We start from the raw sequence: 14055 nt of genomic DNA, 5'->3' as shown, positions 1-14055 counted from the left end.
CCAAAGGGCCTGTTTCCACACTAAGTAATCTCATCTAATCTAAAAATAATCATTGACAGTGCTACTGTGCAATATTTGCTCAAGAAGAACCTGAGGCGAGAGTGTCCATGATATCAGGACAGCATTTGACTAGTGTGGTATCACAGAACCCTTGCAAAATTTGAGTCAGTGGGAATTAGGAGGAAATCATAGTGGTTGGAGTCATACCTGCCAAAGGGAGATGATGGTTGTGGATTGGTCATCTTAGTTAGAGGACATCTCTGCAGGAGCTCCTCAGCCTGGGCCCAACCATTTTTAGCTGCTTCATCAATGACTTTCCCTCCATCTTAAAATCAGAAGTGAGAATGTTTGCCCAATATTCTTACTATTCACAGACTACTTCAGCACCTAAGGCATTCTGTCCAAATGCACCAAGAGTGGGACGATAACCTGGCTTGAACTGAAAAGTGGCAAGTAACATTCACATCACCTAAGTGCCAGATACTGGCAATCCTTAACCAGGGAACTCTTTGACATTCTCAGTACAGTGTGGAGGATACTAACAGTGGAGGGTATAAAGAGTAATCACTAATTGTACTTACCTTCCGTCACCGGTGTTTTTGATGTGATTCACTTCGATCTCCCTTTGAGTGAAATATGAATTTAATTTCTGGAGAGTGCAAATTAGTTGTATCAAAACCTAGGGTTTCTGGCTGTTCGCAGTATGTATTCACGTCATATTATAGCCGGGCTATATTCACAAAGTAACATTACTTGTGAGACCCAGTTTATTTTTGTTCTGTACATACATGAACATTTGTACAAAATATGACATTTCAATACTATGTAATACTCTACCTAAAATAAAGTTCAACATATGTACAAATATTAACTAAGCAGCTTAATAGTGTCAGTCAGAAAATTAGAGATATTTCACTTTTAGGTATTTCCTCTCCTGCAATTTCAGCAGGGCTGAAAAACACTCAATGCTTTATTTATTCATTTTTAACTCCTTGACTGTAACCTTAATGATGATGCTTTCTATAACTGAAAAACAGATCAGAGGTCCCTGTTATAATCAGGTGTCAATAATTGATTATCTTTTATAGTTCATCAAGTTACATGGCACAGAACTTATACCTGTTCAGTTAGTTCAAGCTGAAAAAGATTCCAGGTATAAAGTCCAATCTTAAACATTCAAATATTCCAGCTTGGGAGGTTACTTAATACAGTGTCACTGCATACTTCTGTACTTGCAGAAGCCATGGTGAAAATGGACAGTGATTTCTATCTAATCCATAGCTGAGACAGACTGCACTGGCACAATGGTTTAAGATCTCCTTCACCTAGAAAAGAAATAAAGTCCAATGCCAAATAAATTATAGATACATTATCAATCACCAATTGAAGTTCATAATCTTTTGGTGATTTATTGATGCATGCAGCATCCTTCCATAGTTTGCACTAAGTGGCACTGCTCCTGCAGCAGGTAAGTGTTGAGTGGTTTGGAGGTGGAAAGTTAACTGCTTGAGTGGAACACAACACAAACTAGTATGTGACAATGCCAGGTCATATGTCTGCTTTAAAGCAGGCTTTACTTCAAGAAGCCTGCTATTAATATTCTAAAATGTAATAATTAATAAACTGAAATTATTAAGCAACTACAGAAAAGTACTTGCACTGCAACCTGAATTATTGCTTTATGGAATGCTACAAGAAACAGATGATTAAACCACAGGTGTGTTTCAGAGCATATTTTACATGATGGCAACAGAGCCTACAGGTCAACAACTAAAATCTTGAATGGCAACTGATACAAAGTATTATTAAAGTTCCTCTCCCTTGCCTTTTGAATGTCCTGTTTAGTGATTCTGCTCCATAACAAAAAGCAGGAAGTTGAGGCTCATGAGCATCTGCCAAAACTAGTCTCAAAATACGTATTAGGATGCAAGACAGGCAATGGGATCAGCTGGACAAGGAAACTTGTTCTCTCAGCCTACCACAATTCCAGATCATTCATTTCGTTTCAGATTTGTTTAAAGTCATTGGTAAGAGAAGCAAAATAAAAACAGTACAAGGAATAGTTTATTTCTGCAGGAATAGGTTAAACTCTGGCACATACTGCCTGTAAAGAGTAATATAGGCAAGTTCAATCAATGCTATTCAAAAGGCAGATAATCTGCAATGTGAACAGGAACAACATGGAAGGTTACAAGGAGGCTAATGAATAGCATTAAATGAAATATTCATTAGCAAGCAGGTGACAATAGTGGCCGAATGGCCTCTTCTGTGCTTCGATAATTGTAATTTGATCAACGCTATTCTAAGCCATTCAGCACCAAGAGGATGGTAACTATTTCACTACTAATTGGTCAATGTTACCATACTTGGGAGGAGCAGATGGTTCTGATGCACCACTCTAACTACAGAATAGATTGGAACAAAATATTCTACTGGGCAGAACAGACAAAAATATATTTTCTTTAAAGTACCTGGCTATACTGAGGTATAGAAGATAGTAGTAAGTGGCTTGGAAAATCAAAAAAAATTACCAAACTAAAGGAAGACGTGAGGACACAGGTTTAATTCAAGACAAAGGCAAATTCAGAGCTAGTGTCACAAAAATTCTTCACAGCAAGTGATCAACGTTGGAAATAAATTTGAGTAAAGTGGCAAAGGCAAAAGCTCTGGAAAATAACAAAAATAAGAACAGATAGTGGAATTAAGATAAGGGAATTGTTTTAACTACAAAAAAAGGTCCAGATGGTCTTTTGTCTTGCACACTTCTCAAAACATCCCTGGAATACAACAAAGGACTTGTCCCCACCCTCAGGATTCGGATCAAAAATCATTTCAAATTCCCGGACTAAATGTCAAAATAGAAACCAAGTGTAGACAAGGATACCTAAAGGCCTGAAACCGGCAGGTATTGTAGTCTAATACACACTCACATTCCCAAAGATAATACCTGCGTTATTGGACCCATGATAACTCCATCCACCCAAGCCTGGAATGATCAAGGATCAGCTGGAATTTGCAAATATACATTACACAAAGAGAAAAAAAGCTGAAGTTACTATGGGATTACATTTGTATTTGGTGGTAGTGTTAGAAGACGGAGGCAAGAGCTGTTCTCTTTAACAACCCTTATTAATACAATAGCATACAGTACATAAGTATGTGCAACACTGAATACAAGCTCCCTGAATAAGCCTGAACATTGTTTTAAAAGTTGCAGTCCTAGTAAAGATTCATTGACATTATGTATACTCCAAGAGATATTTGATAACATATTGCTTAATTTTCCATCGTACATAAGACAAGCCAAGCATAAAAATACATCAAGGTGGAGTGGAGACTGACAACCTCTAGTTATGGCCACTCCCTTTTCATGATTAAACACAAACGCTGATAAATAATTCCTCTCCCCAAAACTGAATGAATGTGAAATTGGAAGAGGCTAGAATATTTACATCACTCCCAAATGGATTCAGTTTTGAAAAAAACAGTGCAGAAACTTTTGCTTTATACTAGAGTGCCCAGTTTGAAGATTTTATTGGGATGTAGGCCTGGTTTATTGAGGAAATGTAGCTTTGAGAAGGCCCTGCTGTCATCCTAGGGGTAGAGGACTTTTTCAAAGTTCATTTCTGTGATTCTTTCAACTATTCCACATTGGAATCCATAGCTGCAACCTCACTTTTGTACATACTTTTTTTGTTCTTTTTCAAGTAATTGTCACTTGATTACTTCCCTTCATGGTTTAATTATAGGCCTACACTTACTACAGGCTCTTTACTAACAGTTTTTCTTGGGAGTGTCCTTACAGTGTGGAAGCAGACCATTTGGCCCATTGAGTTCACACCAACCCTCCAAAGAACACACTGCCTTATCCTTGCAACCTTGCATTTCCCATGGCTAATCCACTTAGCCTGCACATCACTGGATGTGGGAGGAAACCGGAGTACCCGGAGGAAACCCACACAGATAGCTGCCCAACGTTGGAATTGAATCTGGTAGCATTCCAACCGTTCAGAATTTGTAACTGGATACATTCTCATCTACCCTTTGTTTTGCCAGCAGAGTTGAAGCAGTGGTTACAAGCTCACTCTTACAGTTAAGACAAATGTCCTATCCATCTTAAAATACTAATTTAGAGAAATCTGTTTCAGTGTGAACCACTTCACTGCTTCTGAATGAACCACAATCCCAAGATCTCTCAATCTGATATCCCTCAGTTCTGGAAACCAGATTAATTCCAACCTCTGCTGAATTTTCATCAACTTATTCTAGAGTGGCAAGAGATGATTCTGTGCTTGGGGCAGTTATTTCCATCAATATAGTTTACCAGAGTGAACCTTTTATAAAAATGATTTATTCTAAGTCCCATCTTGTAAGTTTCAGACCACCCTAGAGTCTCGTCAACAATCAAAGCAAGTTCTAAAAAACAAAACTTCTTCAAATCAAATTGAACCATGACAAAATCCCTTCCAATGAACTTCACATTTGAAGCTAAGACATGCTGAAAATCTGGGGTCAAGATGCAAGCGGAGTCTTCTGGGCTCATGATCAACACAAACAATTGGTAAGTTACTTGAGGGTCACTATTCTGAGAACGATATCTCCAGCAAGTTCAGGAGGGGAAGGTGGTGAGAAGGAAAAGCAAATTATCCTGAAAATAGACTGACAATTGCTGTGTGGGGAGTTATGCCAGATGACAGTAAATGAAGGGAGAGGAAGGGGCAGAGAGTGAGCTGTAGAAACTGCAGGGATACATGGTTACCCTGTCCCAAGAGGAAGAGATGATATAACTGCACACGTGGCTTAAAGTGCAAGCTGTATGAACATTCAGAAAAATGGTTCCATCAGATTTTTTTCCACCCAATGATATCTTAAGTTCTTGCCATTGTCTCTGAAGATAGATATTCCATTTTTAAATAACAAAAAGTGTCTGATGATTGACAAAGGAAAGTTGTTTATTCTTAAACCTTCTGTGACCCAACAAAAGGTTATCAAATGAATAATTGCAAGGATAGACTTGTGTAATTATTGTACATCTACCAAGAACTAACATGATAGATTTGGGACAGTAGTGAGCAATGGGGTCAGTAAAGCTAAACCATAAAGGTGCAGAATAACTTCTCCCTTGGTCAGTAAAATGTACCTCAGGCTACAGTATGGTCCCTATATACTCTCAGGATTATAAGGCTACACCATTTTGCCACAAGACTTTTATTCTAATTTTCCTCAGTTAGTACTGTTGGCACATTGAGATGACTAGAACCTCAAACAATTGCAGTGACCAGACCTGTTCAATATGGTGCATTGTATCATGAATAGAGCAATAGACTAAGCTGCTCAGAGGTTCTTCCACTTTGACTGTGGCAACTACATCGGCCACCTCCTCATGGTTCTGATGAGGAAGTAACAGGCATATTCCATTGAAACCCTTATTGTAGCCTTTAACTCCAATATCTCCATACCAGGGTTCACAAATCCACATTAATACCCTGGCTGTAACCTTTAATCATAGAATTCCTACAATGTGGAATGGCCCAGCTCTGACATTCCAAAGAGTATTGCACCAAGACCTACTTCCCCTGCCCTATCCCGATAGCTCTGCATTTCCCATGGCTAATCCACCTAGCGTGCACATCCCTGGATGAAGGGCTTTTGCCCGAAACGTCGATTTCGCTGCTCGGATGCTGCCTGAATTGCTGTGCTCTTCCAGCACCACTGATCCAGAATCTAGTTTCCAGCATCTGCAGTTATTGTTTTTACCACTATGTACAGTTTAGCATGGCCAATCTACCCACCTGCGCATCTTTGGGCTATAGGGGGGAAACCCATGCAGATACAGCGAGAACATGAAAACTTCACAGTTGCACAAGGCTGTGATCGAACCCTGGTCCCTGGTGCTGTGAGGCCACAGTGCTAACCACTGAGCCATCATGCTGCCCCACAAATTCACAGACATCTAATATGACTCATCATCATTTTCTTCCTTTACATTAAATTCTCGAAACCAAAAATTAACTTTCTTTTTGGCCACTTATAAAGATCACTGTGCATCACCACTCCCTCACTCATTTTGCCCCATAATGCAATATTGATTAATGACCTTCACCTATAAGACCATAAGAAAGATGAACAGGAGTAGGCCATTTGGCCCCTCGAGCCTGTTCTGCCATTCAAAGGGATCATGGCTGATCCAACATTCCTCACATCAACTTCAGTGTCCTTTCCCCATAACGTCTGATTCCTCTACCAATTAAGAGTATCCCAGCCTTAAATCAACACAGTGACTGTTCCAACAGCTCGCTGTGACAAGGAGTTTCAAAAACTCTGAAATCTCACAGAAGAAATTCCTTATCTCAGTCTGAAATTGGTTGTCATTTATTCTGAGACTACGCTATCTGGTCTGGCCTTTCCCATTGAAGGGAAACATCCTCTCAGCATTTACTCTGTAAAGTCCCTTGAATATTCTATACACATCAATGAGATCAATGTTCACTCTTCTAAACTCCAGTGAGGAGAGTCGCAACCTATTTGGTCTTTGGTCAAAAGACAATCCCTTCATAGTGGGGGGGGGGGGGGGGGTTATCCTAATGAACCGTCTCTGAACTGCCACTAATGAAATTAAATAAGATCACCAAAACTGTTCTCAGTATACCAGATGTGGTCACACCAGTACCTTCTCCAGTTGCAGTAAGACTTCCCTACTCTTATACTCCAACTCTCTTCCTGCATGTCATGACTGCTCACTCTGCTAACTTATTTGCACCTGCATTCCTGTTCACAATTTGCCCTGAATTTGTCATCAGCAATCTTGGGAGATAATTTGCAAACTCATTCTGAAATTATTTCTACATAAAGTAGCAAAAAGAGGCTCCAGCACAAGATCTTTGGGAGATACTGCATTATTCCATTTCTTTTCTTTTTGTGCTAGGTGCTTCCTGTGGATTTCTTCCTCTTTAACAACTGGGGTTAGTAATTACCACCTCACCAAATTCCTAATAATTTCCAATCTGAGCAAGTGAATAAATAATCATTGCACATCTCTGGTGCCATGGATTTGGGAAGTAGACCAGGCCAAGATACAGATAAATATATTGCTCCTTTTAGCACCAGAAGATCTGAGATCAGAGAACATAATTTCAGAACAATGGGTTGCACATTTAAGACAAGAGTTGGAAGAGAAATTTCTTCTGAGGGTAGTGAATCTGTGGAATTTTTTTTTAAAACCATAAATGGCTATTGAGGCTGAGTCATTAAGCATATTTAAGGTGGAAACTTATTCCCTTACTATTTAAAAATCTCAGGCTCACAGGGAAAAGACAGGAAAGTGGAGTGAAGGATTAGCAGACCAGTCACAATCTCACTGAAAGACACAAAGTTGATGGGCTGAATGGCCAACTTCTGCTCTTACGTCTTATGTTCTTAGCCATCTATAACAAGCAGATGGAGTCTCATTGCCCTAACTTTAAGAATATAAGAACTAAGAGCAGGAGTAGGCAATTCAGCCCATCGAACCTGCTCCATCATTTAATACAATCATGGCCGATCTCATCTTGGCCTCAAATTCACTTTCATGCCTTCTCTTCATAGCCTTTCAACCTATTCCTATTTAAAACAATTTGTCCATCTCCTGTTGAAATTTACTCAATGTCCCAACATCCACAACACTCTGGGGTAGGGAAGTCTACTCACTCATGACTGTTTGAGAGAAGTAATTTCTCCTCATCGGTTTAAATCTGCCACCCCTTTTACTAAATATGACCTCTCATTTTAGATTGACCCACAAGGGAAAACATCCTTTCTCCATCTACTTTGTCAATCCCTTTTAGCATCTAGCATAACTCAATTAGATCTCCTTCTACACTCCAGAAACCTCTCACCTCTGGAATCAATCTAAAGAAGCTCCTCTGAACTGCCTCCAATGCCTCAAATAAGGAGACCAAATTGTACACAAGACACCAGTCTCACTAATGCCATGAACAATTGCAGCAATACTTCTATACTCTATCTTTCAGCAATAAATGGAGAAATTCCATTTGCCTTTTTGCATTCTACTTTCTTGGAGGATGTCCAGATCACCCCTTTAAGTTGGCAGCTCTCCACTTCTACACAATTCCCATAATGAGCCTGTGATGAAATTTCTGCCTCGATTCTACTTAAGCAAACTCTTAAAAATCACAACTTTCTGACTCTGAGAAAAGTGCCAATGAAGCTAGTCACTAATGTTAGGTGATAGCTAGGGCAGTGTACATTCCTATAACTAATACATACAATGGATTTCAGATCAAAGTGAAGGAAATTTGGCAAAGCAATATTATTTACAGGTTTTCTGCAGTATTAAAACAACTTTATGAAATTTGAATACTGTAAAGATGGCCCTCCAGACAATTATCTCTCACAAATAATGGAGTCCATAGCCAGCGTGGTCTATACCCTAGTGGTACATTACATCCTTGAATAAATCAAACAACATAGTTTCAGTATTGTCACAAAGAATTAATTTTAACTGGGCTTGGATGTTCCATGTAATGTAAAACATCATTAATTTGTGCTGTAAGTTTGTTGAAGTTACTGAAAAGGATTGAAAGCTGATCTCATGGACATAGAAGAGATGGGGAAGAAACCAGAAAAGGTTTCCATTACCACCTACCATCAGCCACCACCTTGTTAACTTGATGCATTGCTTGCCTCACACCTTATGTTGCTGTGGAAAGCAAGTGTCAGTGTGGGAGGGGAAGAGTGTGGAACTTGAATACAAACCAGAGTTGAGAGAGACCCTAGTTTGCTCCCCACCCAGAACTCCCATTTAATCTCTGTAGGTGAATGGACTCTCCATTTTATTGGCTTATGTCTGAAACAGTAGCTATATAAATCACATTTCGACAGACCAATGTATAAATGACCATTGTCCTTGTTATAATGTGAGAAACTCAAAATCCTGACATGACATGCCTCCAATGTGTGGTACTCTATTAGCCCAACAATTGGATACGTCTTCAGCCTCTGCTGCAGCCTGGCATTTAATATTAAAGTATGTAAGAAAACAGCCTTTGTCACTCCACTTAATACTTTGACATGATTTTGTGAATAGGAAAAAAAATCAAATAGTACCAAATGCTTTATTTTCATTGGTGAGAAAGGAACATGGTGGAAGCAGTTAGGAGAAGCTGGAGAAACAGATCACACCTGCAATGATCAGGGTTACAGTCCTTATGATCACAGTTAATAACATAAAATTTAAAAAAAAACAAAAGGCAATTCACTTTGTGAAGGTGCTGCCAGAGGGTTAGCTTGGTACTGTGATCATCAGCACTGTAACATGGGGAATACTGGTGCCAGATTTTAAGGATGACCACTGCCATATCCTGAAGTGTTTCAGTGTGATATTCATATGTCTATCGTTCACTGAATGTTACATAACTGCTGACTGCATATAAAGGGGGTGAAAGAAACTCTAGGGCAACAGACCCAATTATTTGCTGAAGAGTTACCCTGAATTGAACTTCACCCTGTTCAACCATTTTGATTACAGAGTATCAGCACTGAAAAGTATGGTGTTGAGCTGTCCAGATTGGTCTCAACTGTAACTTTACCAGAGAGGGGCTTAAGTACAAACAATTGACTTCAGTTCTACTGGGAGAGTACAGGGTATACCAGCCACGCTTCTCAAGTTGCTATCTTGATAAGTGCTGCAGTGGACAGGGACAGAGTGATACATTCTGTGGCTAAAAAGCTTGACTACATGAAATGAGAGAATAGCAGACACCTGTATAATAATCTCACAGCATCAGGCCAAACTGTTCAGTGGAGAAAGGGACAATAGGAGAGAAGCAAAAATACAGAGCACTGACAGGTACTTGATGCCATTTCTGGAAATCTACTTTTTAACCTTTACAGTGATTTGTACGAAACAAAACCATTGATTTCTCAACAATGCTCTAGTCAGCCATCAATAAAGTCAGGTGGATGACTGGACACTGCAGACTAGCCTTAGGTTAGAGAGAGAAGCAGGAGACAGCGCACACCGGCCATAGGTTAGACAGAGCTACAGGGGACAGAACACACCGGCCGTAGGTTAGACAGAGCACATCGGCGTAGGTTAGACCGAGCCACAGGGGACAGTGCACACCGGCTATAGGTTAGACACAGCCACAGGGGACAGTGCACACCGGCTATAGGTTAGACGCAGCCACAGGGGACAGTGCACACCGGCTATAGGTTAGACACAGCCACAGGGGACAGTGCACACTGGCTATAGGTTAGACACAGCCACAGGGGACAGTGCACACCGGCTATAGGTTAGACACAGCCACAGGGACAGTGCACACCGGCTATAGGTTAGACACAGCCACAGGGGACAGCGCACACCTTCCGTAGGTTAGACAGTGCCACAGGGGACAGTGCACACCGGCCGTAGGTTAGACACAGCCACAGAGGACAGTGCACACCGGCCGTAGGTTAGACAGAGCCACAGGGGACAGCGCACACCGGCCGTAGGTTAGACAGAGCCACAGGGGACAGTGCACACCGGCCGTAGGTTAGACACAGCCACAGGGGACAGTGCACACCGGCCGTAGGTTAGACACAGCCACAGGGGACAGTGCACACCGGCCATAGGTTAGACAGAGCCCACAGGGGACAGTGCACACCGGTCGTAGGTTAGACACATCCACAGGGGACAGTGCACACCGGCCGAAAGTTAGACACAGCCACAGGGGACAGTGCACACCGGCCATAGGTTAGACAGTGCCACAGGGGACAGTGCACACCGGCCGTAGGTTAGACACAGCCACAGGGGACAGAGCACAACAGCCGTAGGTTAGACAGAGCCACAGGGACAGTGCACACCGGCCGTAGGTTAGACACAGCCACAGGGGACAGAGCACAACAGCCGTAGGTTAGACAGTGCCACAGGGGACAGTGCACACCGGCCGTAGGTTAGACACAGCCACAGGGGACAGTGCACACCGGCTATAGGTTAGACACAGCCACAGGGGACAGTGCACACCGGCCGTAGGTTAGACACAGCCACAGGGGACAGTGCACACCGGCCGTAGGTTAGACACAGCCACAGGGACAGTGCACACCGGCCGTAGGTTAGACAGAGCCACAGGGACAGTGCACACCGGCCGTAGGTTAGACACAGCCACAGGGGACAGTGCACACCGGCCGTAGGTTAGACACAGCCACAGGGACAGAGCACACCTGCTATAGGTTAGACAATACCACAGGGGACAGAGCACACCGGCCGTAGGTTAGACACTGCCACAGGGACAGAGCACACCTGCTATAGGTTAGACAATACCACAGGGGACAGAGCACACCGGCCGTAGGTTAGACAGAGCCACAGGGGACAGTGCACACCGGCCATAGGTTAGAACAGCCACAGGGACAGAGCACACCGGCCATAGGTTAGACAGAGCCACAGGGGATGGTGCACACCAGCTGTAGGTTAGACACAGCTACAGGGGACAGAGCACACTGGCCGTAGGTTAGACACAGCCACAGAGGATAGTGCACACCGGCTGTAGGTTAGACAGAGCCACAGGGGACGATGCACACCGGCCGTAGGTTAGACAGAGCCACAGGGGACAGTGCACACCAGCCGTAGGTTAGCCAGTGCCACAGGGGACAGTGCACACCGGCCGTAGGTTAGACAGAGCCACAGGGGACAGTGCACACCGGCCATAGGTTAGACACAGCCACAGGGGACAGTGCACACCAGCCGTAGGTTAGCCAGTGCCACAGGGGACAGTGCACATCGGCCTTAGGTTAAGACAGAGCCACAGGGTACAGAGCAAACCACCTTTAGGCTAGATAATAACTGTGGGGACTATGCAGACCATGTTTAGACTAAAGACAAATTGAGGGGTCAGTGCCAACTACTTCTCTAGGCCTTTGTAGCAGTTTGCTTTCTTGCGGTCTCTGGGCATCATATGTTTGCTATTGTCCACGTGATTTTCTTGCACAACAGTAAAATATAAACCCATCCAACTGACAGACTGGAACAGTAGATGGATGCAGGAAACAACAACAAATGGGGAAAACGGAAAAGAAGCAGGGAACAAAAGAATGGATGCAGCTTTACATAAACACTGATCAACAGTTCATTCTATGCTTTACACTGACAGAGTACATCTCTGCGAACATCCTGGGACTGGGGCCAGGGGTAGGGCAGGCACTGCCCGTCAGAGCGCCTCCTGATTCGAGCTGAGGTATTCCTCTGGCCGCTTGTGTGCTTCGAGGGCCTTTATAGTGTACACATCCTGAGGCAGGTCTGACTTTCGGCGTAGCAAAGCCTTCTCTTTTTTTATCTTCTCTTTCACCTGGAGAAATAGCAGTTTCATCAGCATTAACCAGGACCAGATGGTACAGGGTGTGCTAGCATTCAAGCAAAGTGAGTCAATACTGGTGTCAATCAAAAGGGCAAAAACCATCTTTGGGGAGGTGGTGCCACAGTGGTCATGTCACTGGATTAGTAATCCAGAACCTCCAGGTTAATGTTCTAGGGACATGGTTTGAATCCAACAGGGAAATATTCAATTAACAAACCTGGAATTAAAAAAGCTAGTCTTACGACAACCATTGTCGATTGTTGTAAAAACCATTTGGTTCACTAACGGCCCTTGAAGGACTCTTAACTTGTCTTGGATATGGCAGACAGTGTTCAGTAGTTCAAGGGGTAAAAAATACTGACCTTTCCTGCAATGTCTACATCCCACACAGGAATATACAAACCTTAACATGGAGCATGCCCAAAATTTGTAGATCCAACAACTGAACAGAATAATGTAGAGTAATTAAACGGTATAGGGCATCTATACTGTTCATGCTACATACCTATGGGCAGCACGGTGGCACAGCAGTTAGCACTGCTGCCGCACAGCGCCAGGGACCCAGGTTCAATTCCCGCCTCAGGCAACTGTCTGTGTGGAGTTTGCACCTTCTCCCCGTGTCTGCGGGGTGCTCCGGTTTCCTCCCACAGTCCAAAAATGTGCAGGTTAGGTGAATTGGCCATGCTAAATTGCCCGTAGTGTTAGGTGTAGGGGTAAATGTAGGGGAATGGGTCTGGGTGGGTTGCTCTTCGGAGGGTTGGTGTGGACTTGTTGGGCCGAAGGGCCTGTTTCCACACTGTAAGTAATGTAATCTCATCCACCTTTAATGAGCAATACAGAAATATAAAGAGGAGACAGAATTCTCCCAGTTTCCAAGGGCACGAGCTTCTCTGAAGTTCAACTCCAGAAATACAGGCTGGTCTCAGAGCGCACTGGCAGCCTGTTGTGGTGTTGAACAACAGCAGAAACCTCACCAAGCATCAATAGCTGGAATAGTGTGTCATCCCTCTTTCCTCCAGCTAATGAAACATACCACTGGCAGACAAAGGGTGCCCATGTATATAAGCCTGCAGTGTGTTTTTTGTATTTTTAATTGGTTCATGAATGTGGGCAACACTGGCTTAGTCAGCATTTCTTGCTCCTGTGGGTCTGGAGTCACATGTAGGGTTACAGGGAGGTGAATCAGATGGGATTTTATGACAGTGGTTACATGGTCACCATCAAGCTGGCTTTTTATTTCAGATTTCATTGATTTTAAATCTCACCAACTGCCATGTTGGGAACCAAACACATCCCTCCAGAACATTATTCCTGGACTCTGGGTTACCTTAACACCATCACTTCCCTCTCATGTTATTTGCTAGATTGTTGAAGTTGCAACATTACCTGAACAGCCTCAGTCTCCACCGCTTTCTTCAGCAGCTGGATGTCCTCTGTAGTGGGAGTCTCCGTTTCCATGGAAAACACAGGGCTGACAGCAGATGACTCAATGAACGCACTGGCCTGGAAGAGTTAAAAACAAACATGAATATCGAAGGCTGGATTTAGGTGTGAGCACTCAACTGAAGTAATAGCAAACATATCGACGGTGGCTCTGTGGGTAGCACTGCTGCCTCTCAGCACCAGGGACCCAGGTTTGATTCCAGCCTCAGGCGACTGTCTGTGTGGAGTTTGCACATTCTCCCCGTGTCTGCGTGGGTTTCCTCCGGCTTCCTCCCACAGACCA

At 43.1% G+C, this 14055-nt stretch overlaps 1 protein-coding gene across 1 annotated transcript in view; it reads right to left on the bottom strand.

Annotated features, from left to right (window-relative positions):
- Positions 1-744: 744 nt before the first annotated feature.
- Positions 745-14055, bottom strand: part of ppp2r5d (protein phosphatase 2, regulatory subunit B', delta) — a 149680-nt gene continuing 136369 nt past the window's right edge. The window contains exons 15-16 of the mRNA XM_043687399.2: positions 13716-13832; positions 745-12320 (exon numbers count right to left, since the gene is read on the bottom strand). Of these exons, the coding sequence (XP_043543334.1) occupies positions 12183-12320; positions 13716-13832 (255 nt within the window). The 3' untranslated portion in view covers positions 745-12182. The remainder of the gene's footprint in view (positions 12321-13715; positions 13833-14055) is intronic.

Source organism: Chiloscyllium plagiosum, unplaced genomic scaffold (genome assembly GCF_037043375.1).
Source record: "Chiloscyllium plagiosum isolate Xiang-an unplaced genomic scaffold, Cpla_swu_hap1 HiC_scaffold_3, whole genome shotgun sequence".
In the NCBI taxonomy this organism is placed as follows: Eukaryota; Metazoa; Chordata; class Chondrichthyes; order Orectolobiformes; family Hemiscylliidae; genus Chiloscyllium; species Chiloscyllium plagiosum.
The sequence above is the reverse complement of the archived record's forward strand: the minus strand, read 5'-3'. Positions and strand labels throughout refer to the sequence as shown.